The sequence below is a fragment of the Coturnix japonica genome, chromosome 5, assembly GCF_001577835.2.
Source record: "Coturnix japonica isolate 7356 chromosome 5, Coturnix japonica 2.1, whole genome shotgun sequence".
In the NCBI taxonomy this organism is placed as follows: domain Eukaryota; kingdom Metazoa; phylum Chordata; class Aves; order Galliformes; family Phasianidae; genus Coturnix; species Coturnix japonica.
The window spans coordinates 49,485,318-49,513,192 of NC_029520.1; the positions used below are offsets into that span (position 1 = coordinate 49,485,318).

General features: G+C 37.7%; 1 protein-coding gene across 5 annotated transcripts; it reads left to right on the plus strand.

The window, feature by feature from the left end:
• Nucleotides 1-883: 883 nt before the first annotated feature.
• On the plus strand, nucleotides 884-27,793 carry C5H14orf39 (chromosome 5 C14orf39 homolog). Of its 5 annotated transcripts, none has more exons than XM_032445086.1 (19): nucleotides 884-1,858; nucleotides 3,501-3,624; nucleotides 5,309-5,368; nucleotides 5,665-5,721; nucleotides 7,815-7,941; nucleotides 10,547-10,636; nucleotides 14,096-14,283; nucleotides 14,764-14,806; nucleotides 15,202-15,322; nucleotides 16,005-16,099; nucleotides 19,568-19,707; nucleotides 20,140-20,219; nucleotides 22,270-22,355; nucleotides 22,448-22,512; nucleotides 23,571-23,641; nucleotides 24,717-24,856; nucleotides 25,282-25,417; nucleotides 26,353-26,410; nucleotides 27,118-27,793. In XM_032445086.1, exons 3-19 carry the CDS (start codon nucleotides 5,317-5,319, stop codon nucleotides 27,318-27,320), a joined length of 1,752 nt encoding a protein of 583 aa, XP_032300977.1. In that variant the 5' UTR covers nucleotides 884-1,858; nucleotides 3,501-3,624; nucleotides 5,309-5,316; the 3' UTR covers nucleotides 27,321-27,793. The 5 variants fall into 5 exon arrangements, with proteins under 5 accessions (XP_032300977.1, XP_015721292.1, XP_015721290.1 ...); XM_015865806.2 differs by lacking the exon at nucleotides 884-1,858 and adding an exon at nucleotides 1,879-2,211 and having other exon boundaries at nucleotides 3,498-3,624; XM_015865804.2 differs by lacking the exon at nucleotides 884-1,858 and adding an exon at nucleotides 1,879-2,211.
• The last annotated feature ends 82 nt before the right edge of the window (nucleotides 27,794-27,875 follow it).

The following is a 27,875-nucleotide window of genomic DNA, read 5'->3' on the forward strand; positions in this document are numbered from 1 at the left end:
TGCTCGGGGTGAGCATCCCTTGGAGCATCCCCGGACACGGCTGGTGGGAGCAGCCCCGAGTCGTTCTCAGCAATGCTGTGCGGATGGGGGGCACATTCAGATCGGCAATATGACTATTAATAATATACCGCAGCTAATTAATTCATTCATTATTGTTTTTCAGCGTGCGTATGATCTGGTGAGGGAATAATCAGGCTGCATCCTAATGATCGTGGACAGAGAGAGACGGGCTCCGCAATGAAAGCCGGCACTGTAGGCTAAAGAAATGAATCCTCATTAGGAACAGCGAGAGCCGCTCGCGGGGCGGGGGGCTGCCCCCCAGGTCCCGGCTTTTGTTCCCCACCATGTCTGGGAGGCTCTGGGATTCTGCTGGGGTGGGAAGAACAGCCGACACCGGGCAGCACCCAGCTGCCCCACGTTAACCTCTAAGGGGGGACCGCTGCCGCAAGCCCTGTGGCACGTCCGGGTCCACGTCCCGTGTTGGGAACCGAGGGCTTCGGAAGCGTTTTCCCAACTCAAATTGTAACTATACAAGCTTTGCTCGTGCCATTAACAGCCGGCAATGACGGCCACTTTCAGCCGGGCCACGGCTCTGCCCCTCGCTACAGGTAGCGTGCAGAATTAGCCCTTCAGGGATGAACCCACCGGAGAAGAAGGAATAAAATTGCACTGAAGAAATAATACATCAGCAAAAACACTGCCTGCCGTCAGGGCCGTGCCCTGGAGCCCGGGGCCAGAGGAGCCCTCCAGCATCGGCTCCAGGAGCCACCCCGTGCCCTCTCAGCCCCTCCGGCTCCCAGCACCGTCCTCCCCCCGGGATCGTTTATACAGAAGCAGTTTGGTACGCAGCAGAAGTGCGAATACATTTTTTTTAAGCCTTTGATTGGCGTTAAGTATTGCATTAACAAATCTCTTCCCGGGAAGGTGAAGCCCCATTTTAGAGGTCTCGATAGGATTGAGGGAGATGTTGGAAGTTCATTAAGCGATGCTAAGCGGCGTTGCCTGAGTGCAGGCAGTCCCTGGGGAGGGTCCCTGGGATGGATACCGGGATTTGGGGTCTCGGTGCTGATGCTCCGGGAAGGTGGAATCAGAGGTTCCCCCACGCTGCAGAGGGAGCGGGGATGCTCATCCCCAGGGCTGGGCGGTGTGAGGGATGCTGCGGTCGGTAGCTTTCTAATGCTTGTCTCTATACCTATTCCTATTTCTATTCCGACCTCTATCCCTATCCCGACTTCATGCCCTTGAAACATCGTTTACCACTCTTCCCGTTTCTTCCCCCAAAAGAGCTGTGCTTAATGCTGTCATCTGCTCAGCATTAAGCTAGAGAGCTCAGGCTGAGTGCTCACTTAAAGCACCCATAACCACCAGAAGGACCAAAAAGTCCCTAATAACAAGGTGGGGCTGTGTGGGGGGAGTCTCGCTGTACACCTCCACTCTCCTTCAGCTCTCTGGTTCCCATCGGGATTTTCTCTGAAAATTCGAGCAAAAGGAAACAAAGCGTTGAAGTAAATACGGGACTTTCTGCTGGCTCTTGTTCTTTTCTCTCTGCAAAGTTCCTCTTTTCATACCTTTTTTTCCCTTAGGAAACGCGACTAGGAGATCCCTATATAGGGAATAGGAGGGAGGTGGGAACCGAGAGGTGTCGTAGGAAAACGCATTTCGTGGCTTCGGAAGCGCACAAAACAATCCTTTAAATATTACATATCGTCCCAGGATGGGGACGGAGCTGCTCTTTCCTTGCGGGGGACGCGGGCGGGCTGGCTCTGGTAACGTCCCCATACTCGTTTCATCGCACACCGGGAGACGTAGGACATCGGTGTGAGCCGAACCCCCGGGGCCGAGCAGCTCTGCCCGCCAGGTGGAGCATCCTCATCGCGTTTCAGCCGCTCCCGAAGCTCCCGGAGAGGCGGCCGCTCTCCCAGCTCCGGCCCCGGGGCTGCTGCGGGCCGAGCCGCGCTGAGGGGAGGAGGCGCCGCCCCGCCATTTTATCGCCTCGCAGCGCTGGGTGCGCGTGTCAATGTGAGGGAGCAGGTCGAGCAGCCCGAGGGGCTGGGAAGGGCATTTAGCGGGGAGCGGGGCTGATCCTGGGTTAGGTGCCGTAGGTCGTGCCTTTTTCCCTTGGGGAAGGTGGAAAAGAAGCTGGAGGAGCGAGGCCGTGCCCACACCTCGGCTCCTCTCCGCAGCACGCAGCCCCTCACACACCCTCACACGGTGAGCCGCCATTTTGTGGTGCTCTGCTCTGGCCCCCGAGGTGTCCCCCAAGGAAGTGTTTACCCCTATGTTGTCAAAATATGTTTTATTGATTAATTTATTTCCAGCAATTCAATCCACAGAGATATATTTTAACTTTATTTGCCCAACTAAAGAAAGCATTGCAGTCGAGGGGGTATTTAACTTTCTGAAGACTTGAAGTTGGGTAACGAAGACCTCCACACACAGTGATGTGCTTTAAATCCAGTTAGAAACAGGGAATTCAGAAGTGAAGAGCCTTACAACGCTCAGTTACAGTCACAAGGCTTGTGGGTTTGTTACCAGTCAGGAGAGGGCTTCGGTGCTGTGGCAAGAAGTGACAACAACAGCAGTTCTCACCTGGGGGAGTTCATGTATTTAAACGATGGAGCAGAAGAGGGGCAGAGGGGTAACAGCACAAAGAGAGAGCAACAGAGATGTTTGCCTTGCTTTTAGCAGAGAAATGTGAACTCAGCTAAATTCCAGGAACTAGATAACTAGTCCTTTAGGGTGAGTCCTTTAGGATAGCGACTATCACAGGTGAGAGTTCACCATCAGAAGAGCTTTGCTGGAATTGGTTTCTACGAAGCCAACAGAAATGGATAGCTTTGTGCAGCAGCGTGTAGAACTGAGCGTTATGACATAATTTTAAGGAGTAAGAGTCATGTAAATAAAAATAATACACAACCGGTTGTTTTAGGAAGCTATTTGTAGAGGATGCCCACGTGGTTTGAATTCCATGCAAGTGGTTTTAAGTGTGGAATTTTTCTCTTAGTGTATGGGTATTTATCACCTTGACAGACTGGATATGAAACCACAGCTGTAAATCTGCAATGAGGAATTGCATTAATGTCAGTGTTGTGATAGCAGGCAGACACTCGGCATACAGTCAGGCAGTATTTTTCTGGTTTCTGGACTCAGCGCTGTGCTGTGATTTATGAAATTGAGTCCTATACAGTTGAGTTTATTAAGGTGGTGTGAAAGGGAGAGATGTGTAATATATATATTTTTAGTAGAGTTCCAAATAGCATAGATAACATCGAGCTGAGAGGTCCATTAGAAATCATCTGTTACTGTTTGAAGCCGTTTTACTCACTGCTGTGTATTACATATTTCTCACATGCATTAAAATACAGAAAAGTGTCATGAGTTGTTACCAAAGCTGTCAGTTTTATTACATCACCTGTTAAAGGTTGTGATCTATGATTTCTTTTTGAAAAGGACCCTAAAATGCCTTTTTTTTTTAATTTTATTTTTTATTTTGGTAGCAGAAGTTGGTGGATTCTGCTCTGCAGCTGGTGGATTCTGCTCTGTAGTGCTTCTTTTGGACCAGAAAAATAATAGCCCCGCGTGAGAATCCCAGGTTGGCAAATGGTTTAACGCTACTTTTCTCTGGTAAGACCAAGGATCAGTCTTTAGTACGGCCATACCCTGAACATCTTTTGTTTCAGGCTCTTTTAAAATCTGCAGTCATCCAACAGATCACCAATGCAGTGAAATCTCAGCCCTTTACATTAGCATTTGCAGAACAAAATTCATTAGAACTATTCTAAAGGATTAAACGATATGTATCATCTTAATAATAAGCTGTTGTGATTTATATAACGAGAAGCAACTCTCTGCTATTTTATGTTCAAAGTAATGTTTGTGCTCTATTTCCCCCCCCTTTTTGTACCTTATTTGTATGCCCCGTTTTTGCAGCTTTAATAGGAGCTGTCAGGGATGTAGCTAACAAGCACTGTTAAGCTGTTTTCTAGAGAAAGAGTAAACATCAAATTTTTCCACCTGGTGCTTTGCTGTTTGACTCCCATTTGGTTATAATACGATTTCCAGAGATTCATGTGCCTCCCTTGGATAGTGGGAGATAACCAGTGTCTGCTTAACTACATGTCAGGGTCAGATAGACATCATTCAGCATTGAGATGGTTCCATCTCGCAGCCTGCAGATCTTCAATATACGCTCCCAACTAATTTTTAGTTCTCAATAAATTACTTATCATTTCCTTTTATTTGTTGCAGAAGCAGAAATGTTTTGTTTTGGCTTAAATTACTTCTGACATTTATTTTCTTTATATTTTCCAAAAAAATGTTTTTTGCTGTTTCCAGGCACCGGTAACTCGGGTACTGATCTTGTACATACGTATGGTAAATCTGTTCTCTCTTTCTTGGAGCTTTTATCACTGCCTGTTCTAATCTGGTCTCTTGGATTAGTAGCTCTGATCCTCACGTAACTATTAGGCAAATTCATTTCTGTCAAACATCCAGCGTTTTAAATGCTTCCCCCCCTTCTCCCTCCCTTCTGTTTTCACAGTCTCAGTGCTACACTGTGCAATCTTAATGCCACTTTAGTCCAATTCTGAAGTTGTTTTCTATTCCACTTTATCCTGGATTAGGATCTCATCCCCATCGCCAATTGGTTGTGGCTTTACTTTTTACACACAGCCGAGAGAAGTGTTCATTCACCCATGGTGGGACAGTCATGTTTCAGTGTGTCTGAGCTAACTGCCTGTGTTCTGGGTGTTCTGGTTAGGTACTGCTTGCATCCTTTTAAGAAGATGACATGACTACAAGCTGTTTAAAAAAAACAAACAGAACTGAATTTCTGCACGTAGCAGCACTATACAAACAGAAGAATCAATTTGCAATAATCTGCTTTCCATTGCATTTTAGTTCTGTCTTTAATCCCACTTATGCATATACTTTCTGATTCAAATGTACTTTGCAATTATTTCTGGAGGACTGTACAGAATGGATAAGAAGCTTTTCCATTACCGTCTTTGCAGCTGATAGGCTTAGTAAACCAGCTGGAGTAGAGGCTCCACTTTTTGTACATGAGCATTTCTTGCTGCATTCTTCCCACCTTCTAAGAATGCGAAACCTCTCCAAGATAGAACTTCTGCAGGAACACTTCCCTAAGTTGTACGCTTCCTTTTTCCCAGCTGTGGCTTATCCCTCCAGTAAATCCATTACTACAATGGGTGAAAAATTTGGTTCCATTGAAACGGAATTTTGACTTGTTTATTGTATCAATAAAGCTTTGGATTGTTTTTGTAAATCTGTAAATTACATTTTTCTCCAGAGGTTTACATGATGAGTGACAGACTCTTAAGCAACCTGGATAAACTCCTGCTTGAATTTGGTAGGTCATTATATTGTATATTTTTAAAGTGAAAAGCACCAGTGCACTGTATATAGTGATATTCTTAACTTTATAGAGTTACATTAACTTTAAATAAACATTTAAATATTAAGGTTTTGATGATTGCCTACATAATGATGATGTTATGGAGCAGGGTTCTACAGATTACTTAATAGCAAAATTGTCTGTATTTTTAGATGTCTTGTTAAAATCTTTGCTAATCGATGTGCAATTAATGTTGCACAGTATTTGTTTAATAGTTCATTGTAGATAAATGTGTTCATTTTTCTTTTCAGTTTTCCAGCTAAAACAAACTTCTTATGCAAAGGAACATGTAAATCAACAGATAAACTGTGAGTAGTGATAAGTTATCATTTTATTAGCTGTTGAATACTCTGTTTCATTAGTCCCGATACATGTCTGAGTCTCAGAGGCGGAAGCAAGCTTAATAATGAAAGCTGTCCAGTGTCCTGCTCTCACCCTATCTCATCTTTTGCCATCAATGCTCGCTCATTCTCCCTAGCAGACTTTGCTTTTGCCTTCGACTTTTAGCTAATGCTGCTCAGCTGTCTCATGGACAGCCAGTTTCATGCTGCACCATTTCCTGCTCTTACTCTGTAGCTCCTCACAGTTGCTGGCAGTTCTTTGGTTCAGCTGTGCTTGCTCAATACATCTGCCACTTGTCTGCCCTTCTCTCTTCATGTTTTTTGTTCTTCCCAAATTTGGATCTCTGCCTCACTGCTTCTTCTCTCTTTCTGTCTTCCTACAATAATGAAAGTTCTCTCAGTTGCTGCGCCCTACTCAAGCCTGGTTCTTCCTTTCTGTGGTCAAGCAGCTGGTAATTTTATTTGAAATCCCAAACAGTAACGTCAATGGGAAAGCCTTGCTCCACATGAATTCTTTCTTCTTAGGACTAACAGTATAATACTATGGACTTAGATCTTGTCGGATTTATTTAATTTTTAACTATCCTGCCCGTTGTATCACTGAGTTACAGGGATGGATATAGAGAAACTATTCTTTAGACAACCTAAAGAAACCCCTGCTCATCTTTGGCACCTCATAGGTAGAAGGCAAAGTTGAAGTTCTTCAGGAATAAGAGGGTGCTCTGGATACCATTGGTGGCAGTATTTCTAATGATCTTAGGTCCCTGGAGGTGTTCAAGGCCTGGTTGGATGGGGCCCTGGACAGCCTGGTCTGGTGTTAAATGTGGAGGTTGTTGGCCCTCTGTGGCAGGGGGTTGGAGCTTCGTGATCCTTGAGATCCCATCCAACCTGGGCCATTCTATGATGCTGTGATTCTGTGATTAAGTGATATGTCCAATTAAGTACTTATACACTGAGAGGGTTATCAATATTAGATTGAAGTATTTTGAGCATTAGAGCATGTATTACAAAAAATCTGGTATGCATAGAGTTTTATAATAATGGTCTCAGTCTGTAAATGTAGAGCTATTTGTGTCTTAAAATTTGTTTGAGCTTACCGCACATGAGCACGTTTTAGGTGAAATCCATTGGCTATGTAGAAACATACAACTGGGCAGCAGTGATGACAAAGGAGATTTGGCACAAGTATTTCTGAACCTCTGTAGGGAAGAATAAGAAATAAAAATCACAGAGAAGAAAAACACACACTGAGTTATGCTCATTGTGTTGCAGTGTGAATATGCATGGTAGCTCTCACAACCTGTACTTGTGAAACAGAATGTTGGTAACATCCATGTTTTTGGGGATTTGTTATAGATGCTCCTCATTAACTGGCATCTGTCTCCTACTCAATATATTAATCCATCATACAATATAGTTCTCCAACTTGTGTCAATTTATTTTTTATTGGTATTTATTTATTCCTGATTCCAGCAATCATTTGTGTGTATGCTGTTGGAGATGTTGTTAGTTTTCCTTTCTTGAAGTCAGCTTTCCTATTCAAAACATTCTTATTTCTGGACTTCTGTAAAAGGAAAAGTATTTAAAGAGACTTTAACTCAAGCAACTCTTGTGCTCCGATCAGTCTCCCTCCCCACTTGCAAGCATTACCAAAAGAAAAGTGGCTCACACTGTTTCCCTGTATACTACCTCCAGTGTCTGCAGACACTTGTCCTTCTGTGAACTCTGGAGAAGAGAGTTGGCATTAACTATTGATAAGCATTTTAATTTCTACCACTATTAATAGCTTCACTTTAACACAGACTGGGATGCAGAAACAGAGCTGATGCTTTCTTCCAAAGCCAATTTCATAATATTAAATGAAAATCAGTGTTCTCACCACACAGCTCTCCTTTATTTTTTCCATTCACTTTGTCATTACTTTGCTTAACTGCAGGCTGTTTGCTCTTCTGCTATTACTGAGACTAAGCAGTTAGGAAGAAATGTTGACTCCTTCTGAATGTAGACCTTTTATTTCATGCATACATTGCAAATACTGAAACGTATTTTTACATTTTCAGTGTATTCTTCAAAAATCACGGAAAAAAGGAATGAAATTGCGAGACTGCAGGAAAATATAAATAACTGCAATGATGCAATTGCTGATTTACGCAAGCAAAATGAGAACAGTAAGGACAGCTGTAACGTGTAAGTATAATGTGAGCTTAACTTTTAGATAGAATTGGCATTAAGAATGTCAGTGAGGAAGTAGCATAAGAATATAAGAATATAATCACAGAATCATAAAATGGCTTGGGTTGGAAAGGACCTCAAGGATCGTGAATCTCCAAAGCCCTGCTGCATGTAGGGCTGCCAATCTCCACATTTAATGCTGCCCAGTGTCCCATCCAACCTGGCTTTGAACACCTCCAGGGATGGGGCACCCACTGCCTCTTTGGGCAGCTGTTTCAGCACCTCACCACTCTCATAGTAAAGAACTTAGCAGTTAGGAAAAGATATGAGCTTGACAATAACATTTCAGTTTATTTAAACTCCATTTTTTTTGCCTCTAATGCAATATAAAATGAACACTTTTTATTACTTGAAACCATTCCATACTGATTCCCTATTTTTTTTAAAAGGTTGTAAATCAGCTATTATGTAATGCAAACAAGGAAATAAGAAATTAAGGGTGGAATTAAAGATCTGACCAAATTTTGAACCATTAAATTCAAGGGGCACTGGCTGAGGCCCTAAGAAGAACAATCGGTGGCATTAATGTAAGGTGACTGAAAATAAGAAATGACTCAGTAAGGGATACATGTATTCATAGAGACTGTGCTTGCAGAAGGATGAGATTTTGCCTTAAATTATTGAAAATATCATTTACCAACATACTGAAAACTGCACTAAACAAGTCCTAGCTGTGAGATGAGACAAAGAAAGTACTAGAATCATCTTAAACTTCTAATATTTATCCTAGTTGGTACTGCTGATGCTCTGGACAAGTTTCTAGCATTGATCTTGTAAATTCAGATTCTGTATTTGACTGACAATCATCCTCATAGTTGATTGATTCAGAGATGAGTATCATTACATTTAGTTGCCAGGAACAGTCAATAGAGCTCTCAAAGAAACTGCTTGTTGTCTGGATTGCTAGACATCATATTGAGGCACATTCAAAGACTTTGAACAAAATGCTGCATTCTTACATGCAACAAGTCTACCGAAAATACAATACATGAGATGTGTATCAGGATACTATTGTGATTTCTAAAAATGTCCATAATAGTCTATTTAACAAAGAACTGAAGAATACAGTGACGAGGAAGAAATACATATTCTTAGAAACATAATGACATTTTTCTAATATTTAGTTGCTTGAATGACTCAGGCATGAAATGTTGATCCAAGAACAAGAAGTGGTGAAATACTGTTGGTGAGACCATTTCAAATGTTATTCCTCTTACAGTGTTTTGATTTGTGTTCATGATGGTGGGGTACCACAACAATAAAAAAGAAAGCCAGATGAACACAATGTTTTTAAGTTAGGAAGTGAACTGCTGTCTCATCCATCTGGCTGAACCACAGGAAATTTATAGTGCTTTCAGATATGTGTAGATAGAGATTTTTCAATACCCTTGCTGATGAAAGGAGGAACAAACAAATATGATAGTTATCAAGAACTTCCAGAAAGATGTAGGGTTTTCTGGAGGAAGACACAGTGTTTGTGTGCCTGTGCACTTACATACGCACTGTTAGTTTCTGCCTTTTCAAAATCTAACCCCTTAAAGTTGTGGCTTTCTGTTGAATTCTCAGTAGGTGTGGTGAAGAAGCATTTCTTAATTACATTTTTAATCATTAGTGGTATTAACCAGTTTGTACCAAATAATGCTAAGTTTCCTGAATGGATGCTGAACTTCCTTACTGAGCTTTTTTTCAGCGACAATCTTAGTGCTGTTATAAATGATGATAATATGTGTGTTTTATCACCTGGAGTGCATTGTTTCTTGGCTCAAGGTTATTGGACTTAAGCAAATTATTTGTCAGATTTTTGGTCTATCTTTATTTCCGTAATGGAAACAGCTTTTACTGCAGCCTCAGTTTTACACCACCTTTGGAGTGCTTGTCCAGATACACATTCATACTTTCAGTGTTCACATGCTACAAACTCCAGTTTTGAACCACAGGGCATACTCACATCACCAAATGCCTTTTACGTGCCCAACTCATTGAATATACAGTGTAAAATGGATCACATGTGCTCAGTTACTCTTACCATTACAGTAGAAAATTGTTTCGTTGCTCAGTTGTGACCTTATTCTGTATTCTCTCCTCACTGATAATTTCCATCCTTTTAAATGTAACGTTTTTTTGTAACCTGTCCCAAATTTATGTGGAAGTGCTTGTCTTCAGGTGTTTTTAGGTTTTCTTCTGCATCTTTGGTGCTTGATGGGATCTGTGCAAATGCTCCTAAAGTTGGGATTTGCTTGCATGTCTCCTAGGTCTGATTGTTCCATCCAAACTTCATTCATTATAGGTGTTCATGTTGCCCTAGAGTAGCTGTATTCTGGATGATGGCATAGAGGCAAAAAAGAACATATCTTGCCAGCAATTGAAGTTCAGTTCTCATCTGCTATTAACTTATTTTTAACTGGAGCTTTTTACACTAGAAAAATACGTTTGACTTTCAGAACAGTAAGTGACTTGCTCTAGTTAACTAGCTAAAGTCAATTGTTTATGTCTTCTTTTTTAATTGCCTTTTTATTAGGAAGGACCATTTACACACTTCTTCTTTGTACTTTCTCTGCAGCTGGAAGCCCACATATGCAATTCTTAGCAAGCATGAAGAATATTTGAAGAATGAACTTGAAGTTTTACAAGAAGCCACTGAAAATGAGAGGTATCAATGATCATATGAGATAAGATTTCTAGAAGCATCTTATTAGAGGCAGTGCTGTCTCAACTGATCAGCAAAGTTATGCAGTTTGCATCAGAAAGTTGATAAACATTTCAGTGTATTAAAAAAATATTCACTTTCCATTATTAGGAGTTCATCTGTGACTTTGTAGATACTAGTGAAATGGGATAAAATATGGCTTTTTCAAATTCAGTTACTTCCCAAATTCCTATTACAGTGTTCAATTAAACACTGTTTAATTGCCCACAATTTCAAGGGAAGTCCTCTAAATTTGGATAGTAATAAGGTAATCGGTGTTTTGGCTTTGACAGAAATAGAAGATATCAGAGCATATTTGCAGAAACATATTTTATCTACAGATGTTTTTTTCAACCATTATCATGACGTGTCTTCACACATATTGTAATATCAGTACTTTCAGATATTCAGATTTGGAAGACTTTTAGGAAAATACAGAGGTTCTATGTTTGCTAGAAGGATCACATACATGAACCTGAGCTTTTTCTTTCACATATGCACTAAATAAGATAACATGCTTTATAATGCATAAATAAGATACATTCAAATAATTTGTTTTTCTTTATTTGTGAATAATTCCTCAAAATAAGTACAAAGCATTCAAATTCAGTACTAGATCATGAAAAATAGGGCTGGAAGGATATATCTGCCAGCACTGAATGGGACCTGACCTTGCTGTTACTGTAGGTAACTGCAATTTAAAATGTTGGCTGTGTTCTTATGCTAGTGTTCTTCTTGCAAGTAGTTCAAGACAGCAGAAGCAGAATGTCTGACAGCCTTTAATTAACTCTGTTTGTAGCTTATCTGTCTTCCTGTTTAGAGCTCTGCATTTGGTGAAAAATAAGGCTAAATTGGCTTTCTATGAGTATATGAGCCATTTTGGCCTTCACTAATTTGAGCTGACAAGCCAAAGAAGCATTACTTTTAAATTGCTTCTTTAGATAACTAGTCTCAATTCCAACATAATAGTGGTTTTTTTTGTTGTTTTTTTTTTTTTCTTCCCCTTTTTCCTGAGCTTTTAATTGTAAAACATCATGACTGCAAACCATGGAATAAATTTAATGTATGTATTTTACGAAACTTGTCTTCAGAGAGTTGTTTCAAATACAACAAATTCCAAATAGATAAATTAGGAAGAAAAATAAGTGCATTTAAAATGTTATGTGCTGAATGCCCTTCTTAGGCTGGCGTTTGTGGGCATTCAGGACATGCTGCTTTACGTGCAAAGATGTTTTTAAAAGATGACTTTAATGTAAGCAGTGCTGAATTCTAAACAGCTGATGTTCAACTACATGAACAGATGAATATGAGTTATTTAGGAAATATACTGAAAATAGAGTCAGCTCCTCAAGACCTATATGCTGTACTTTATATGGCCATAAATATTTATCTGTGGAAAATAAGTTTTGGGGAAAAAGTGTATTCAAAGTTTGAGGATGACATTCAGAAGTCTGCAATGTGCCACTTGCAATTATTTGACTTCGTGTTTTCAATTTGACTTTCATTTATGTTTTTAAAATTTATTTGTAATGCATTCTTAGTTTTATATCAGCAAATGTCGCTGTTGCTTTGCTATTGTTTGTAGAATCTATTAAATTAAATCAAAATATGTATTTTCTGTCTTTCACTCCTTGGTAGTATAAATAAATGTTTAAGAAATCCAGTAATTTCATGGACTCCCAAGACCATCCATGAAAAAAAAGAACAAATATGTTCTTTTCTACATGAAGTTTGAGAAGTCTCAATTTCTTGATTTCACAACCTTGAATCATAGCAGTGTTAATCTACAACTTCTTTCCCCCGAATGTGTGCTGAACTTCAGTCAATTTAACAAGAGCTGGGTCCTGGAGCATAGTTTTGTTTGAAAAATGAGATCTTACAATTTTCTGCTATTCTTTAAAGATGAATGCTGTGATTTGGATACAGTGAGAGCTGTTCATTATTGCAGGCAAATAGGTGTGTCTGTGCCTTTACTTGCTGTTATACATAATTTGTTTCACAGAGGAATTTCTGATTAATCAGCAGATGTACTAATAACAAAATATTTTCATGTTTGGTTCTGTTATTAAGCACTTACTTTCAGATGCAGAGAGAAATATACCAGGCCCTGGTTGTTACTATTGATAATATTAAAAACTGTTGATAATTAACTCTTACTTTCCTGCAGGTTACCTGTGTGTGACATTAACAATTAGAACCTGTTCCTTTGTTAATTACTCAGTGTTAATCACTGTGCTTTCCCTACAGATACTACCTTTGCATTGGAAATGACTTCTAATACACGTTAGACTTAGCAGCACTACTGGAGTAATAAGAATTGCTTCTCAGTCACATAGTTGAATATTTGATCTGTTCTTCGCAAGCTATGCTGCAAATTCCTAGTTTGAATGAGAAAACAGACTAAAGAATCTTTTCCAGCATAGCCACTGTTACTGATTTAACGCAAGACAATTTCTGTTCTGTGCAACAGTACTTCTTTTCTTTCCCAAGATAACACTGATCAATTTTCAGCTTTATGCGATGAATTACATCTAATTGCTTACTATGGCATTTGTTTTTATAGCAGTATTTCAGAAGCTCATTTAAACTTTAACAATGTCATGAAGATTTATTTAATGGGACCTCTTAATTGATGCTACCAGCTTTAATAATCTGTAGCTATGTTCTCAACCAATGTCAATGAAATTATATCAGTGTGAGATTAATGTAGAGGGCAGTCTTACAAGAAGCTGAGCTCTGGCTGTTTTCCAGTGAAGCATTTAAATGTTTGCTTAACCTTAAGTTTGGTAGTCTTGTTATTTTAGTGTGACTGCTGTGTGTGTGTAAGTCTTCCCTGAATCAGATTGCTCAGCATTTCTTACTCCAGCACTACATCAGGCTGTTCTAAGTCACAGAATCATAATAGCTTGGGTTGGAAGGGACCTCAAGATCATCAAGCTCCAACCCCCTTGCCACAGCCAGGGCTACCAACCTCCACATTTGATACTAGATATATATATATAAATACTATATGTATATAAATACTGGATGCTAAGCCAAATGATCCTTTGCTGTAAGTTTGATAGAGCTGCACTGATACAGGTGGAGTTGTGCCAATAAGCACAAGCAGAGAATTTGGCTTGGTGTGAGTTTCATGATAATTACATAAGGAAGAACCATTTGTCATCTGTCAAGCTACCTTTTGACATTTTATGGTCTAGATTCCTTTCAGAATAATGGCTGTTACATCATGAATGTATTCTTTGCTATGTACAGCACAATTTTCTATGAAAACAGATGGAAGAAAAAAAAAAGGAAGTTGAGTAGAAACATACTAAAAAACTAATCTGACCTTTTCCAGAACAACAGCAAGTCTAATTGAGATAGTTCCATAAAGTAATAGCTGTTCTTTGTAAATGATATCTAAATTATATATTTTGATAGGAAAATGTATCAAGATTACATCATCCAGTATAAAGAGACTCTGAAGCAACACCGTGAAAAATATGCAGAAACTGCCCTTGCACAGGAATATTACAAAAAAAAGAAAGAGCTTGAGGAAATCCAGAACAGAATTCAGAAACGGTCTGAACAATATAAATTGAAAGAAGATGCTAACTTGGACATTCTTGGTACTATTATTATCAGTGCTTATGCAGTAGTGCCTGGTGCTAGTAGACCGCATATTACAATGCTGTACAGAAATCCCCTTATTGAGTTATCAAAGTTTCTCTTAAGCTGATAAAATAAAAATCTTAATTTTATTGTACTATTGGTAGGAAAAAAAAAAGCTGCATCAAAGTGAGAACAAGAATTTAGTTAGAGTATACAGGCTAATATTCTTTCCTCCAACCTGTGAATGTAATGGGGAGAGGTTTGCCACTGGGCTTCTTTGGGTAAGAAATCAACCCAAAATTAGTTTAGAATTAGCTTCTCAAACACTTATTATTTATTTACTGTGCTATTTTGAATGTCATTACTTTCTGTATTACTGCTATTTCTTTTAGAAGGACTAAACAATGATAAGTTTTTCATGAACCATTAATTTAAATTGTAATTTGTTGAGAAAATGAGACTTGTTAATGTTCTGAAACAAACTTTTATTTTTACAGAGCCTGCTCCTTTTAAATCCATTAATGACTGGGCTATATATATGTATCCTTGAAGTGTAATGTTAATGTAGTTTACAGGAAGGAAAGTTTATATTTAACTTTCACAGGTTTTTATTTAAAAATATAATAATTGTGTTTAGAGTGGCAGCATAACCATTCCCCTGTGGGCTAATTGTAGGTCAAATAATAGTTTTCAGTTATAATTTACTGGAACATTTTAAGGAAGATAAAAGTATTTCACTTAATTACCTGTATATTGTGAAGCTTCACTAAAGAGAAGACTGAAGTTGGATTTGGAGACTTGCCTAAAACATGTAGAATTGTCAGGACTTTCTGTAACTCTAGCACTTGCACTTACAGCATAGAACTGTGAGGGACCTGATAATATCTCCTTCTTGAATAAAATCATGTTGCCATGCATATTCCTTAATTTGGAAGTGCTTCTTTGAGGCAAAAAACACAGGAAATGTTAAAGCTTGCTGAAACTGCTACACGAGAATCAGCTGAACTAGAAAAAGAAGCAGACGAATTAGAAATGAAAATTAATTATTTAAAAAAGGTAAGTGTGTTTTTTATATATATAGGTATTTATACAAGTAATTTGCTGAAACAAAATAGTAATATATTTTCAAGCACATGAACCAACAGGATGATGGTAGAATTAATAATTATTTGTTTCTGTAATATTGCCTCTGCTTTCTTGGAGAATAGGGGTCCATGAATGCTCAGACTCTTACGGCTTGCTTTCTGTTGACCTCTGTTTACACCGTAATTTCCTCAACTCATTGTATCGTGATGACTTCTATGGTAGCTCAACAGAGTCAGAGCATAGTAGAGGACTCATTAGTGTTGGGTTGATGGTTGTATTTGTTAACATTAAAGGTCTTTTCCTACCTCAGTAATTCTGCAGTTCTGTAACCTGGATGTATGTGCCTTTCTGGACTGGATGATCATTACTGTTCTGTCAGCCATGTTCACTTCAGCCAGCCTTACATTGATAGAAGCATAGTGTGCACAGGTGGTGTTTTTTTTCCTATAGTTTGTGGTATTGTTTGACATCAGACTGAAGTTCACAATGAACCTTGGTCTGCTTATTTCTTTAGATCATTTTGGCTAAAAAAAAATAAAATACTGCTTATGCAGATTTATCAGGATTAGAAGCCCTTTGCAGCATGTAGCTGTATTGTTTTCACATTTTTTTAAATTAAATTGTGCTGTTTATTTGTTTTTTTTCTTTTAAGACATTTGAGGAAACCGCGGAAAAACAAAATAATTCAGGAATGATTGAAGGAAAAAATCTGAAAAGTCTGGAGAAACCGAAGGAATTTAAAGAAAGGTGTGTTTAAAAATGATTTCCTTCTCCTTCCTGTCATCCAGAAAACGATCTCAGTATTCACACAAGGGCAGCAACAAAACACAGCTTCTGTGTGGGTAATTTTATGGCTTTTAATTACAGTTACAGTGACTGTATGGTCAATAATAGAATACACTAACTATACTGAACAAATATTTGGTGAAAAGTTCAGGGTAACAAATGTCATTGCCTTTAGCTCTGAACTACTCCTAGAAATTTAACACTTAATTTGGTTCTTAAAAACAAGTGTGAGTGAAAGTTTCATTGACAGGATTAATGGCTTAGTAAATTAGCCAGTGGTCATTTACAACTGGGACTCGCTTTAATTTGAGCTCAATTATGGTGACTGAAGTCACTATCAGGATCATCTTGCACTCATCTGGATTTCTTGTGAGTATTAAGACATGAAACTTAGAACTGATTCTATTGGACAAAAATCCCGAAGACTTAATCCACAAGATTTTACGTCATGGCGTGCTTGATAAAGGCGCTCTTCAGAGTTTTGAACTGGGATTTAATAGGCTATATGTACATAAGGGTGTCCTTTTAGCTGTCTCCTTCCCACAGAGATACTTGATGTTTTAAATATTTTCTCATAGAACCCTGCGTTATCCAAATAATGATTTTTTTTTTTTTATGGTTTAAGGTCTTAAACTAGTTCTGCCTTCTTACCTACATCATGGTTATAAGATCCTGTAAACATTTTACACTATTCTAACTCACATTGCTCTTTAACCTCCATATACGTATGTACAACATAAAGGCTTATAGAAAATGGTATAAAAGTTGTTTTAAAACATCCCTATTTCGTGTATTAAAAGAGAAAGTATCCGAGTAACTGCTGTTGTTAAAAACTGGAATATTATTAATCTGTGATTGTAATCACTGTGGAAAGAAACAGAAAATGTACTAAGATGATGATTCATATGAACTAAAACCTTTGTAGACTCAAGGCAATATAGAAAGACACAATAAAGTAAGGGTACCAAAGGCAGGAGCTGTTTTGCAGTCACTACAGGGCAATTCCTGAGCAAAGAGATCTTTATAAAGAAGCAGGAGATATCTTCATCTTCTGCCACAAAAGGAGAACAAAAAAAAGAGTTGTATTGTTAATGTCCATAAACTGATGGAACAGCATGGAACCAGCAAATGTCAAACAGAACAATGAAAGCACTGAGCAGAATAATGTACAAATTAATACCCATGAAATACTTTAGAGGACTACAAGTCAAGAAACCAACATGAAAGTAAACTAATAGCTGCTGGTATGTATGTTCTTTGAGCAGGAGTATGGCAGTAGAAGTCACTTTGTCAGAAAGATTGGAACAGCTGCAAAATATATTAGTCTTCTGATACAACCTATTTTCTTTGAGTAGTGGATTTCTGTAGTACTCCAGTTACATGTTTGTTTGCTTGTTTTATTTTGATTATGCATTAATTCCACCTCTGAAAACCAAAAATACCTTGTGTTCCAAATGAGAGGTTTTTGCTAAAACTTCTAGAGGTTATTCTGTAGAGTATGATTTCAGTTTTTTTCTGTGTCTTTGCATTACAAGTGATAAGGCTTCAGTGATCAAATAAAAGACTTTGCTATATAATTCTTGGAAAAGTACTTAGAAATCTGTTTCTGGACTTCTAAGTGTAAACATCAGTGAAGAATCATAGAATCAAAGAGGCTGGAAAAGATCATCCAGTCCAACCGCCCACTTACCAGCAATAGTTCTCACTAAACCACGTCCCTCAGCACAACATCCAAACATTCCTTGAACACCTCCAGGTTTGGTGACTCCACCACCTCTCTGGGCAGCCCATTTTAGTGCTCATTCCACTCTGTTGGAAAAGAATTAACCCTTTAATGACCACAACCACAATTACTTTTAAGGAAATAAAACTTTATTTTGTTTTAAGAATATATATATTTTTTGCACTTCAACAAAAACTGAAAATATTACATATTTTGCAACATGGATTGAGATAATGATCTTTTATTTGTGGGAATACAAGAAGGACTGTATGGAACAGCAGCTGTGGAGCAATATAAACAGCATTTATCTACTCAGATGTCTACTTACAGTTAAGTAGAAAAAGGAAGACTAATGATCTTTCTTGTTACTGCAGTTCAGACTATTTTGACTTTCAGACTGCAGTTTATTTTTTCTCAGTAGTTATTAATGTCAGATAAGATTTGTTTTTTCTTTAATAATCTCTTTGGGGAGGGAGGGCAGCAGGTATATTGTATGTTTTAAAGTTGCAGGCCCTTTTGGAAGTTTTTGTTACTTAAAAAATCAATATCTCAAGAGTTTCTGACTCCTGTTTGCAACTCTACCATCAATCCATTCTTCTGAACAGAATCGTATTGTAAAAGGTTTATTTCCTCTATGGTATTTTTTTTAGAAATAAAGGGAGTTGTCTGCTGTGCTTTACAAAAGCACACAGAAACTGACTCCAGGAACTTTTAAAAACACAATTTGGTATCTGAAGTAAGTTCTGTAAAAAAACAGTTGGTTATTGGCAATCTAAATCGTGACCATCAGCAGCTGCCTTGTCCAGTTCATTTCATTTTTGAATGACTGTGATAAAGTGGGCAGATAAGCTGTTCTGAACAAGGAAAAGCCATTTCAGCCTGGGTTCTGTGCCTGGCTCTGCTTTAACCACTCCTCGGTCTAAAGTTCTCCACATCTGATCTTAAAGATAGTCATATAAACATCTTATTTCTTGCAGTATACATTCTTTACTCAAGTAATGTCTGCAGTTGCTGTAAATAAAAAATAAAGATGCTTTTAAATGATTTCTGTTTGATACATATTTCTGTTTGTCTCAGTAGGTGGTGCATAGTTTCCATAATTTGTTAGATCCAAAATCCTAATAACTGCTTCTAGTTTGGTATGCTTATCCAGTAGTATTGCTTATTGTACTCCATGATACCTTACAAAGTTCATCCTACTTTCTGGCATTCTTTCCTACCCTCCTTTTTCTCAGGATGCACTGCTTCTGGGCTGGAGGAGACAGTCCTTGAATACTGATCAGCTTTCTTGGGCTCCTCTTCCCTCCAGGGCTTTCTCCTGTGTCACCCTGCCAAGCACTTCCCTGAAGAGTTCAAAGTCTGCACTCCTACAGAGTAGCAGGCTTGCTGTGCACCCTTCTTAATGCACTGAGGATCTTGAACTCTACCATTTCATGGTCACATTCCACCATTTCCCAGTCATCTTCTTTGGTACTGACAAAATTCAAGTCAGCAATATTATTATGATCACTTTGGTAGTGTTGCATGTCCTCTGCTTTCAGTGATATTCCATGTCTGGTGTTCTTTCAGGAAAAATTAAAGTCTGATCTATAGCTGGAGCTGCAAAGAGTTAGAATCCCCCTGGAAGCACACATTTCCCTTGAGAACTCCACTTATTTGCTGTTGGATTTTATGATTTCCAATCTTACTATTTTTTTTTTTTTTAGGGTATTTGAAGAGAGTGAACATCCTTCTTTGTTACATGAGAAACATCAACTGTGCAAACCATTGCAGCTCCCATGCATTCCTCGGAAATCAGTCCAGTCTTTACAGACTACCAGATTCTCTATGCAGCGAACAGAAACAGGTGCAGTGTGATTCTAACCATCTCTTTATTCATTTATTTATTTATTTTTGTGAGGGTTATTTTTGCGTAAATAAATGGAAACCATGGCAATGGATATACTCCTGTTTGTCCTGTGATGGATGTAGCTGGGCTTTCAGCAGAAGTTGGGTGCATACCTGTCTTTGTGTTCTGACAACCTGATTTCTCTCTCAACTGTGCATTTAGTAGAGTGACATGGTGGATATACCGAACACACTGCATCAGAAAAAAAACGTGTAGCATACTTCTAGGAATGTTTGTAAATATATGGGAAATGTAACTATTATTTGTAGTAATTTGCGTGGTGCTTTCATGTTTTAGCTCTTCATTAACAGGAAAAATTGTATGCCTTGTTGACAAGTTCAGTTTAACAATGCAGTGCTTTGGATATTTATATAATGTTTGTTAATTTAGGGAGAGAAGAAAAAGAAGATCCTATGGAACAATCCATCTCTACTAGCAGTTCTTCCAGCCATGCAGAAAATCCATCACAGGTCTGAGTACTTCCACTGGTAAAATGTGATCTGTTTTGTGTGATTGTTTTAATCTGTTTTGTGTGATTGTTTAAGTACAAAATACTTCAAATATACCCACAGCTATTTTGTCTTACATAGAACTTGTTAAGGATGGATTCAAGATGCTGAAGACTTTTTAATCATAAAAATCTTTTTTTGGTGCCATCTCTAACCCAACTGAAATTGCTTAAGTTATTATAAGATGATTCATGCTATTACTGCTAGTCACATTAAACATTCTAATATTGGTTCCTTGTAGGGAGCCTGCTTTAGCTTGGGGGATGGACTTGGTGATCTCTTGAGGTCCCTTCCAACCTCTGCGATTCTGTGATTCTGTGTGATTTCTTTTCAAACTTGAGGTGAACTCTGTGTCCAAATAATTTCTGGAAGAGTTTTAAACACATAGAATTTAACCGTGTGCAGCAATTTTTGGAATTCAAGGAAGAATATAATCTTCTATTACTGATTAATCAGTCATCTACTCTGTGAGAAGGGATTTCATTGAGGACTAAGGATGTAGGATGCTCTGTGGGACTGTCTTCAGTTTAACCAGAAGGAAAAAGGGGCTTAGAGGAGTAAAACCTCAGTAGCATTTCTTTGTGCACGTAAGAAGTCCGTAACTGTTTCCTTCTCTATCCCATAAGCAAATAACTCCAGTGACTTTTTTTTTTTTAAAAGGGGAAGTGTATTGCAGCTCAGTATCTTAAAGACACAAACACAGTTAAACAACCCAAAAACAAGCTGGAGGAATAACCTGCACAGTTGTGAAACAAAACAAAACTAACCCCTACACTAATAAAATCACATTAGGTGAAAGAAAATTAACAGGGCTGATTGACTGTTGAAGTATAAAAGGAGTACTGGAAAAGGTGATATCATCAGAGACAAACAGTTTGCAACTATTTTTGATGTGCAGCAGTTTGGGAAGTGTCCATATTGAAGTTTTCCTTCATAAGGTACAGGTCACTGGGCCTATTTCAAACCAAATGTCAGTGAAAATTGCCAAGTAAAAAAGCTAGCAGGTGTGATTTTCATATAACTTTCAAAGGAAATCGAGGTTTTAGGATGGAGCCTGTGGGAACTAATTAACTAAATAAGACAAGACAGTATGAAATGCAAGAGCTAGACTGAATGAAGCTAGACCAAAGTAAACTTGAGGTAGCTGTGATTTGTGATAGGCCTAGAGAGTTGAACATGATGAAGATAATGGAAGGGTTGTTGCCAGGGTAATCCAGATGAGGATGGTAATCTGGGGCATAGAATTGCTCTTAAAAAACAGTGGGAAGCAGTAAGTCAAAGTTAAGGAAAGTTTAAGAAAGGGTGATGTCAATGGGGAGAAGATGGAGTCAGAAGGAAAATAAAAAGATTGGAGGAAAGGAAGTCTTCCTGCTTCTGGAAGGGAGTGCTGTAAATTGAAGGAGGTGAGTGGTGGACAGATTCTGCATGTCCAGTTCTTTTGTCCTCTCACCCTAATTCAAATTAAAACCAAATCAGAACTAGCAGCTCCCTGTGAAATAAGATGTTATCTCATGCTGAGGCATAGACTCCTAGTGCCACTCTGCCCTTAGAGAACAAATACATGCTACATATTTGAGTCAGACCTTCTGATCTGGAAAACGTCTGTGAGAGGAGTGTTTCCATCTTACCCACAGTTGTTCAGTCAACCTGGCAGACTTCTGTGCGTTCTCACTTTGGCCTTAGGAGATGGAGACAGACCTGTCTGCAGTAGTAGTAATCCTGAATGAAGTTTGTAAATTGTGTAATGTTATCTGTATGACAGACAAGTTAATTATTCACCTCTAGTTGTCAGTGCTGTGAATGCAACTTTATTGGAAAGAACAGATGTGGGTCTGAGTATCATGTACAAAAAATGTTAAACTGTAGGTAAAGCAGACAGGCAAAAAAAATGTCATGATCCCTAAAAAGAGCTTAACTGGCTGGATTTATGCAATCTGAGGACAAATTGGAATGATACTGTCAAAGCCACAATTTCATATGCTGCTCTTTTGAATTTTTCTTGATGTTTTAGATGGTTAGTGGCTCTGCTGTGACTGCTAATCTGCAAGTTGCCCAAGTTCCATCAATAGCAAGTTTTCAAAGCCAAACACAGTTCAGGTAACTTTTCTCTAATGAAATAGCATTCATTTTTGTGATTAAAGTTTATGGAAACAATCCATATTCAAACAAGGGTAATTTCTGTCTTTTAGACTGCTACGGCCTCCAAAGCAAGTGACTACTAATCAACAGTTTGAGAGTGAAAAAAGTGGAGTAGGTAAAGTATCACTGCTGTCCTTTGATTAGCTGTGGTGTTATTGTATAATGACCACATAATGATAAAACAGTATTCTAGAAGCCACACTGTCACTCTGATATGAAGTGGACCAATATTTGTTTCCTTCTCCACTTCATTTAGTTTTAACTTGTGAGTACAGCTCGGAGTCTTAAGTTTAAATGGAGACTGAAGTTGCCATAATGTGAGATGCATTCTTCATTAACCACTGCTAATAAAGGGAATCCCCCAGAACTTCTAGTAAATCCATGCTCTTAGTTTGGGTAAAGTGAAAACGTGCATGCAAATCTGCTGAGAAGGCATGAAACACCTCGGAATCTTGAAGCATCAGATAAAACTGATATAATAAATACATAAGAAAAACAGAGAATCTATGAATGCACCTGTAGTTTTGAAAATCCAGGGCACTGAGGTTTAGTTTAAATGCACTTTTCCCTAATTGCACCATCCATTTTGTTCCATTTTAAGAATTATAGTCCTTTTTTTTTTTCTTTTTTTTTTTTTTTTTCCCTATAGGTAGAATCCTAATTATGTGTCTTAAAACACAAGATCTTAACTTACAGTGTGTGAAATATTGCATGGTCTGAAGCTTGGAGCAGAAATTTGAGTAACATTCTTCTCATTTCTTATCCTAGCTTTTGCTCAGGTCTTTAAGATGCACTTCATCAGTCTCGTGGACATGCTTTTTATATTGTTTCCGTGTGGTTCCTATTGACTGGTACGAGCATTCTCAGAGTGCAACAGAAGGATTAGGCCAAGATAGCACACTCAGGAATCAACAGCTAAATTTGAAGAACTTACCAGACAATATGAAGCAACCTTAGTATAGCTTTGACAATAATAAGTGGCAGAATAAGAGGAGACTATTATGAAAGTTGCCACAGAGTGGGTTATTATGAAAACTACGGTCAGAACACTTCCTTATCAATAGCAATGCCAAGTTAGTAAATCTTGTTCAAGGATTCTTCCTCACAAGGTATTTTTTATTTATCCATTTAAAATGCTGTTATAATATAAGGAATGCTGTCTTCTTTGCACAGAAGACCAAGAGGCCAAATGTGATGATAAAGAAGCAGGAGATGAGCCTAAGGATTCTTCTTACATACCTCAAGTAAGCAGAGCATTTTAATGTCATAAATAGTTATTTTATTTACAGCAGTCAATTTGACTTGATGTAATTGAATCTTTTGGCAAGAGCTAATTGTAATTATAAGGAATTGGCAAAACGACTCATTATAAGCCAACCAACATTTGAAGCTGTTTCTTGTCTTCTGATTGCTAACAGAGTGATCTTGAGCATATAAGTGTTGTATTTTTTAATGCTACCTTGACAATGGGACCTTGAGGACAACTGTCCTATGCACATTATGATTTGTAGATAGAGCTATTGTGTGAGGTTTTTATCTGTGTAAGCTAAGGTGCATTTTAACATTTTTTGCATTTCAAATTCACTTCTCCCACAGAAGTATAGTATAGAAAATGGGCTCTGTGCTGGCCACAGATTCTGAATGGCTTCATTTATGCTGCTTTTATTAGGTGTACTTGAATGGGAGTTTAGGCTCACCATGCCATATTATTGAGGCCAGTTCTATGTACAGCTTGCAAATACAGGTGGTACTGAGATCAAATTTGAGACACTCAGCAGCATCTAGCAGACTTACTACAGGCTGACACCCACAGGCAACTGGTGGAGAACAATGTCTTTAAAACGATACTGAGTTTAGTGAAAACTGCTCCACAGAATCCAAGTGTTCATTATCAGTTAACATTTCCTGAAAAGGAGAAAATATTCTTAGTGAGATAATGTATATTCTGATGAATGTGTCCCTTTAATTTGCTAGGGAGTATCAAGAGGATTCCAGTGTGACTTAAGGCATTAGCTAAGAGATACTTTAGAAAGAAACCAAGGCTTTGTTTTCAACCAACTCAAATGTTTCTTTTGTTTGAATGAAAATTTTCATATATAGTTTCAATTGGAAAAAGTCAATCTTTAATTAGTTAAATTGAGGTTACAGTTGTAACTATGGTGAATATACAACTGGGAGCGTTTGATTAAATTCTCTTTATTTTTCATGAAAAGAAAAATAACCTTAAAACATACAATGAGCATGCTTATAGAAATGGACTAACACTATTTTGAGAAATTATATATGCCATAAACACTACTGTATATTTCTTTTTAACAGGACATACATACGTATTTTAAGCCAAACGAGAATAATCCTGACACAGCAGCAGAAGGTTCAGAACATTTTCTACAAGCACCTAAAACACCTGACTCAAAGGGGAAGAAAACCCAGTTTTCTAAAACACCTCCATTTGACTTGTACGAGTACAGCTTTTCTTTAGATTTCATGAGCAAAGTTGTAATGATGCTTTTTGTTTCAGTATTTCCAGAGTTTTTGAAAGATGCCGTAGAAAGACTTCCATAGAAAGTTCTTTAAAAAAAAAAAAAGACAATTTTTTTTCTAAGTTAGATTTTCTTCTTGCAATATCATTTCTACTTGAATTGTAAATGCTTTTCCTTGAACTGTTTTTTTTTTTTTTTTTTTTTTAACAAGCATTTTTTCTAGGAGCATGAGAGTGAAAGGAAGGGAATTAGTTAAGAGCATCACCTCACTCTGATTTAAAGGGTTGTATCACCTGTTAGTTCTTGCAGGAAGCAATTATTGATGGAAGCTATAGAAAAAAAAGCCACCTGTGCTACTCTTTAAAACTACTGATGCAGTTTCTACCTTTCTGTCTTTATAGCATTCACAACGTGGGTTGTGAAGAAGCAACATCAAAATCTCCTGCTTTCTTTTCTTTTTTGGGCATCTCCCAGAAGTCACCTGGCTTTAATTTGTTTGATTCTTCTGTATTTGGGGCAGAAAATTCATCTGATGAGGTAAAAATTAGTACTTAAGAATATTAAATTTCCACAAGCCAAAACATGCTGAGGAAGTAGTAATACCTGTGAATGGTTTTTTTTTTTCCTAAACGAAACTGCTTTTTGGCAAGTGTATTTTAAGAGCTTGCTTAATTTTACACTGGATATCCTTTGAAAATGCTTATCTCCTTATCTGCTAATACCCATGTGATGACCTTTGATCAAGTGTGGATCTTTCCCATATGGATATGCAGATGCACAGATAACTAGATTTACAAAAAGGTTTTCTGACTCAGCATTGCAATGTGAAAACTTTTGATACTACTCATGTGAATATCCTGTATGGCTTTGTTTGGCTGTAGCAGCGAATCAGTTACTTAGGTTTTTATCCTCTGTGTTTCACACAGTGTGGAATACTAAGGGAAGGAAGAAAAGTGCACTTACTAGAAATGTTAAAACATAAATTTAGCACTGTCTTGCAGTCACTTTAATCTGTGGTTAGATGGGAGTTTTGACCTTATTTATCCATTGTAAATACAGCTTCAGAGCTCTTCTGAAGTGTATTAAGTGCTCATTTTGTCATTCTTTCTGGCAACATCAAGTCCTACTATGAGGCTGAAACTCCTCTGCTGCTCAGAGGTCTTCTAAAATTTTGCAGAATTATTTAATTTTGAATCTTTTCAGGTTAAAATACAGCAGAAAATCAGATTGGTTTTGGCTTGTTTACAATCTGATGTCTTGCTCCAGAAAGACTGAAGGCATGCATTTGTAGATGTAAACAAAACAGGATGCTTATCAAAGAACTTACCTTGTAACTTCAGGGTTTGACATATAAAGTTAAATTTAGGAACTAATACTCACTGGGAAATGTATTTTTCACTTATTATGTATCAGAATTAGAACTTATGTTTTGTCTTCCTCATTTGTTAAATAAAATGATTGTTACATTTCAGATAGATGAAAGTTATTCTGTGGGAAACTTGAACCCCATATCACCACATAAAGATTTTGGTAAGTCTAAAAGTGGAAAGTATTAGAAAGTGTTTGTGTGTATCAACTGTGTTTTATTTATGTTTATGTGGCAGGTGAGCTCACAATTCTTCTTAACAAGGCGCCTTTGGTTGTATAAAACATATTCATTTCTTATATATTGATCTGCAATAACCCTGTTTAGTGACTTGTTAAGTCAATTTGTATTTTGACTAGTTTAGTTTTATTCTCTAAATACCTGTCCTATGGAATTCGAATGTCCGAGATGTCCTGAAAGAACAGAGTGCTTCAAACACACCTGATACAATCCCTGGTTCTTCCGAGATGAACAGCAAGAGGGGAGAACAGATTTTAAGTGTCAAGGTTCTATAAGCTTTTTCACTCCTAAAAAGAACTCTATTCTGTAGATGTAAAACTTACAGTACTTGGTAAATGCAATTTTTTAACCTAAGCTACTAGCTCAGTGTTGAAAGAACACATCTATTGTGTCCCTCTCCTCATAAATGGAATCCAAATAGTTTCCAAATGATGAAAGAAACCTAGATCGTAAATTGAAATAATTGGAAGTGCATGATACAAAAATAGCATAAGTGAGGCAGGAGAATCAGGCATCATAAACCATGTTTTCCTCTTACACTCAGCAATTGTTGGGAGTAAAATATTATTTAAAAAATGTATGCTGAATGCAGTAAAAATTAATCTAACAATATATTATGTATTCCACATAGGAAGCTTATTTGGGAAATCAGAAAGTGAGGACACATTTGCCTTTCCCTTCCCCTTGGAATCAACTTCTCATGCTTTTGGAGATGGCAAAGATGACTTCAGTTTTCCATTTGCATTTGGACAAGATCAGAGATCATCGCAGTCTCCTTCTGTGAAAGGTTTTCATTCTTCTTTGCAAAATGCGAAGCCATCTACATTCTTTTGAATACGTTTAACTTCCTTTTAAATTCTTTTCCTACTTAGCCTTGACAGATGTTTCCGTTTTCATAAGTTAAAGTACAAAGCATTTCACCTTCTTTCATTTCACTTTAGAACACATTACTGCAATTGCTGCAAGAGCACGTGTGCGTTCATCAAGTGCATGCTTTGAGATGCAGCTTTTATTTTTCTTATTCATTTTCTGAATATGTTGTTTTCATAAAATGTTATGATATGTTCTACCTAAACTGTCTCTGAGAAGCAGAAGAAATGTCATTTTAAGACAGCATGAGGAATAATTATTTCATCATCTGTGAGAGCATCCAAACTTCTAGATGAGTGTTTATAATCTCTGACTTAAGCTTTAGTAAAAGTAACTGTTTATTGTTCTGGACGAAGCTGAATATGAGTTACTGTTCTTATATTGGTTATCTGTTACAAAGTTCTTGAAATAAACATTTTCTTTAATTTTATGTAAAACCACTGTTCTACATCTTGCTGAATGATTACTTAGAGAAATTGGATAAGCTGGTTGATCATAAGAAAGAGAAAACCTTCATAA

Coding starts and splice junctions, on each gene's coding strand:
- C5H14orf39 (XM_032445086.1), top strand. CDS start 5,317: ATGATGAGTGACAGACTCTTAAGCAACCTGGATAAACTCCTGCTTGAA. Junction 5,369..5,664: donor TAAACTCCTGCTTGAATTTG/GTAGGTCATTAT, acceptor TTTTCTTTTCAG/TTTTCCAGCTAAAACAAACT. Junction 15,323..16,004: donor AAATTAATTATTTAAAAAAG/GTAAGTGTGTTT, acceptor TTTTCTTTTAAG/ACATTTGAGGAAACCGCGGA.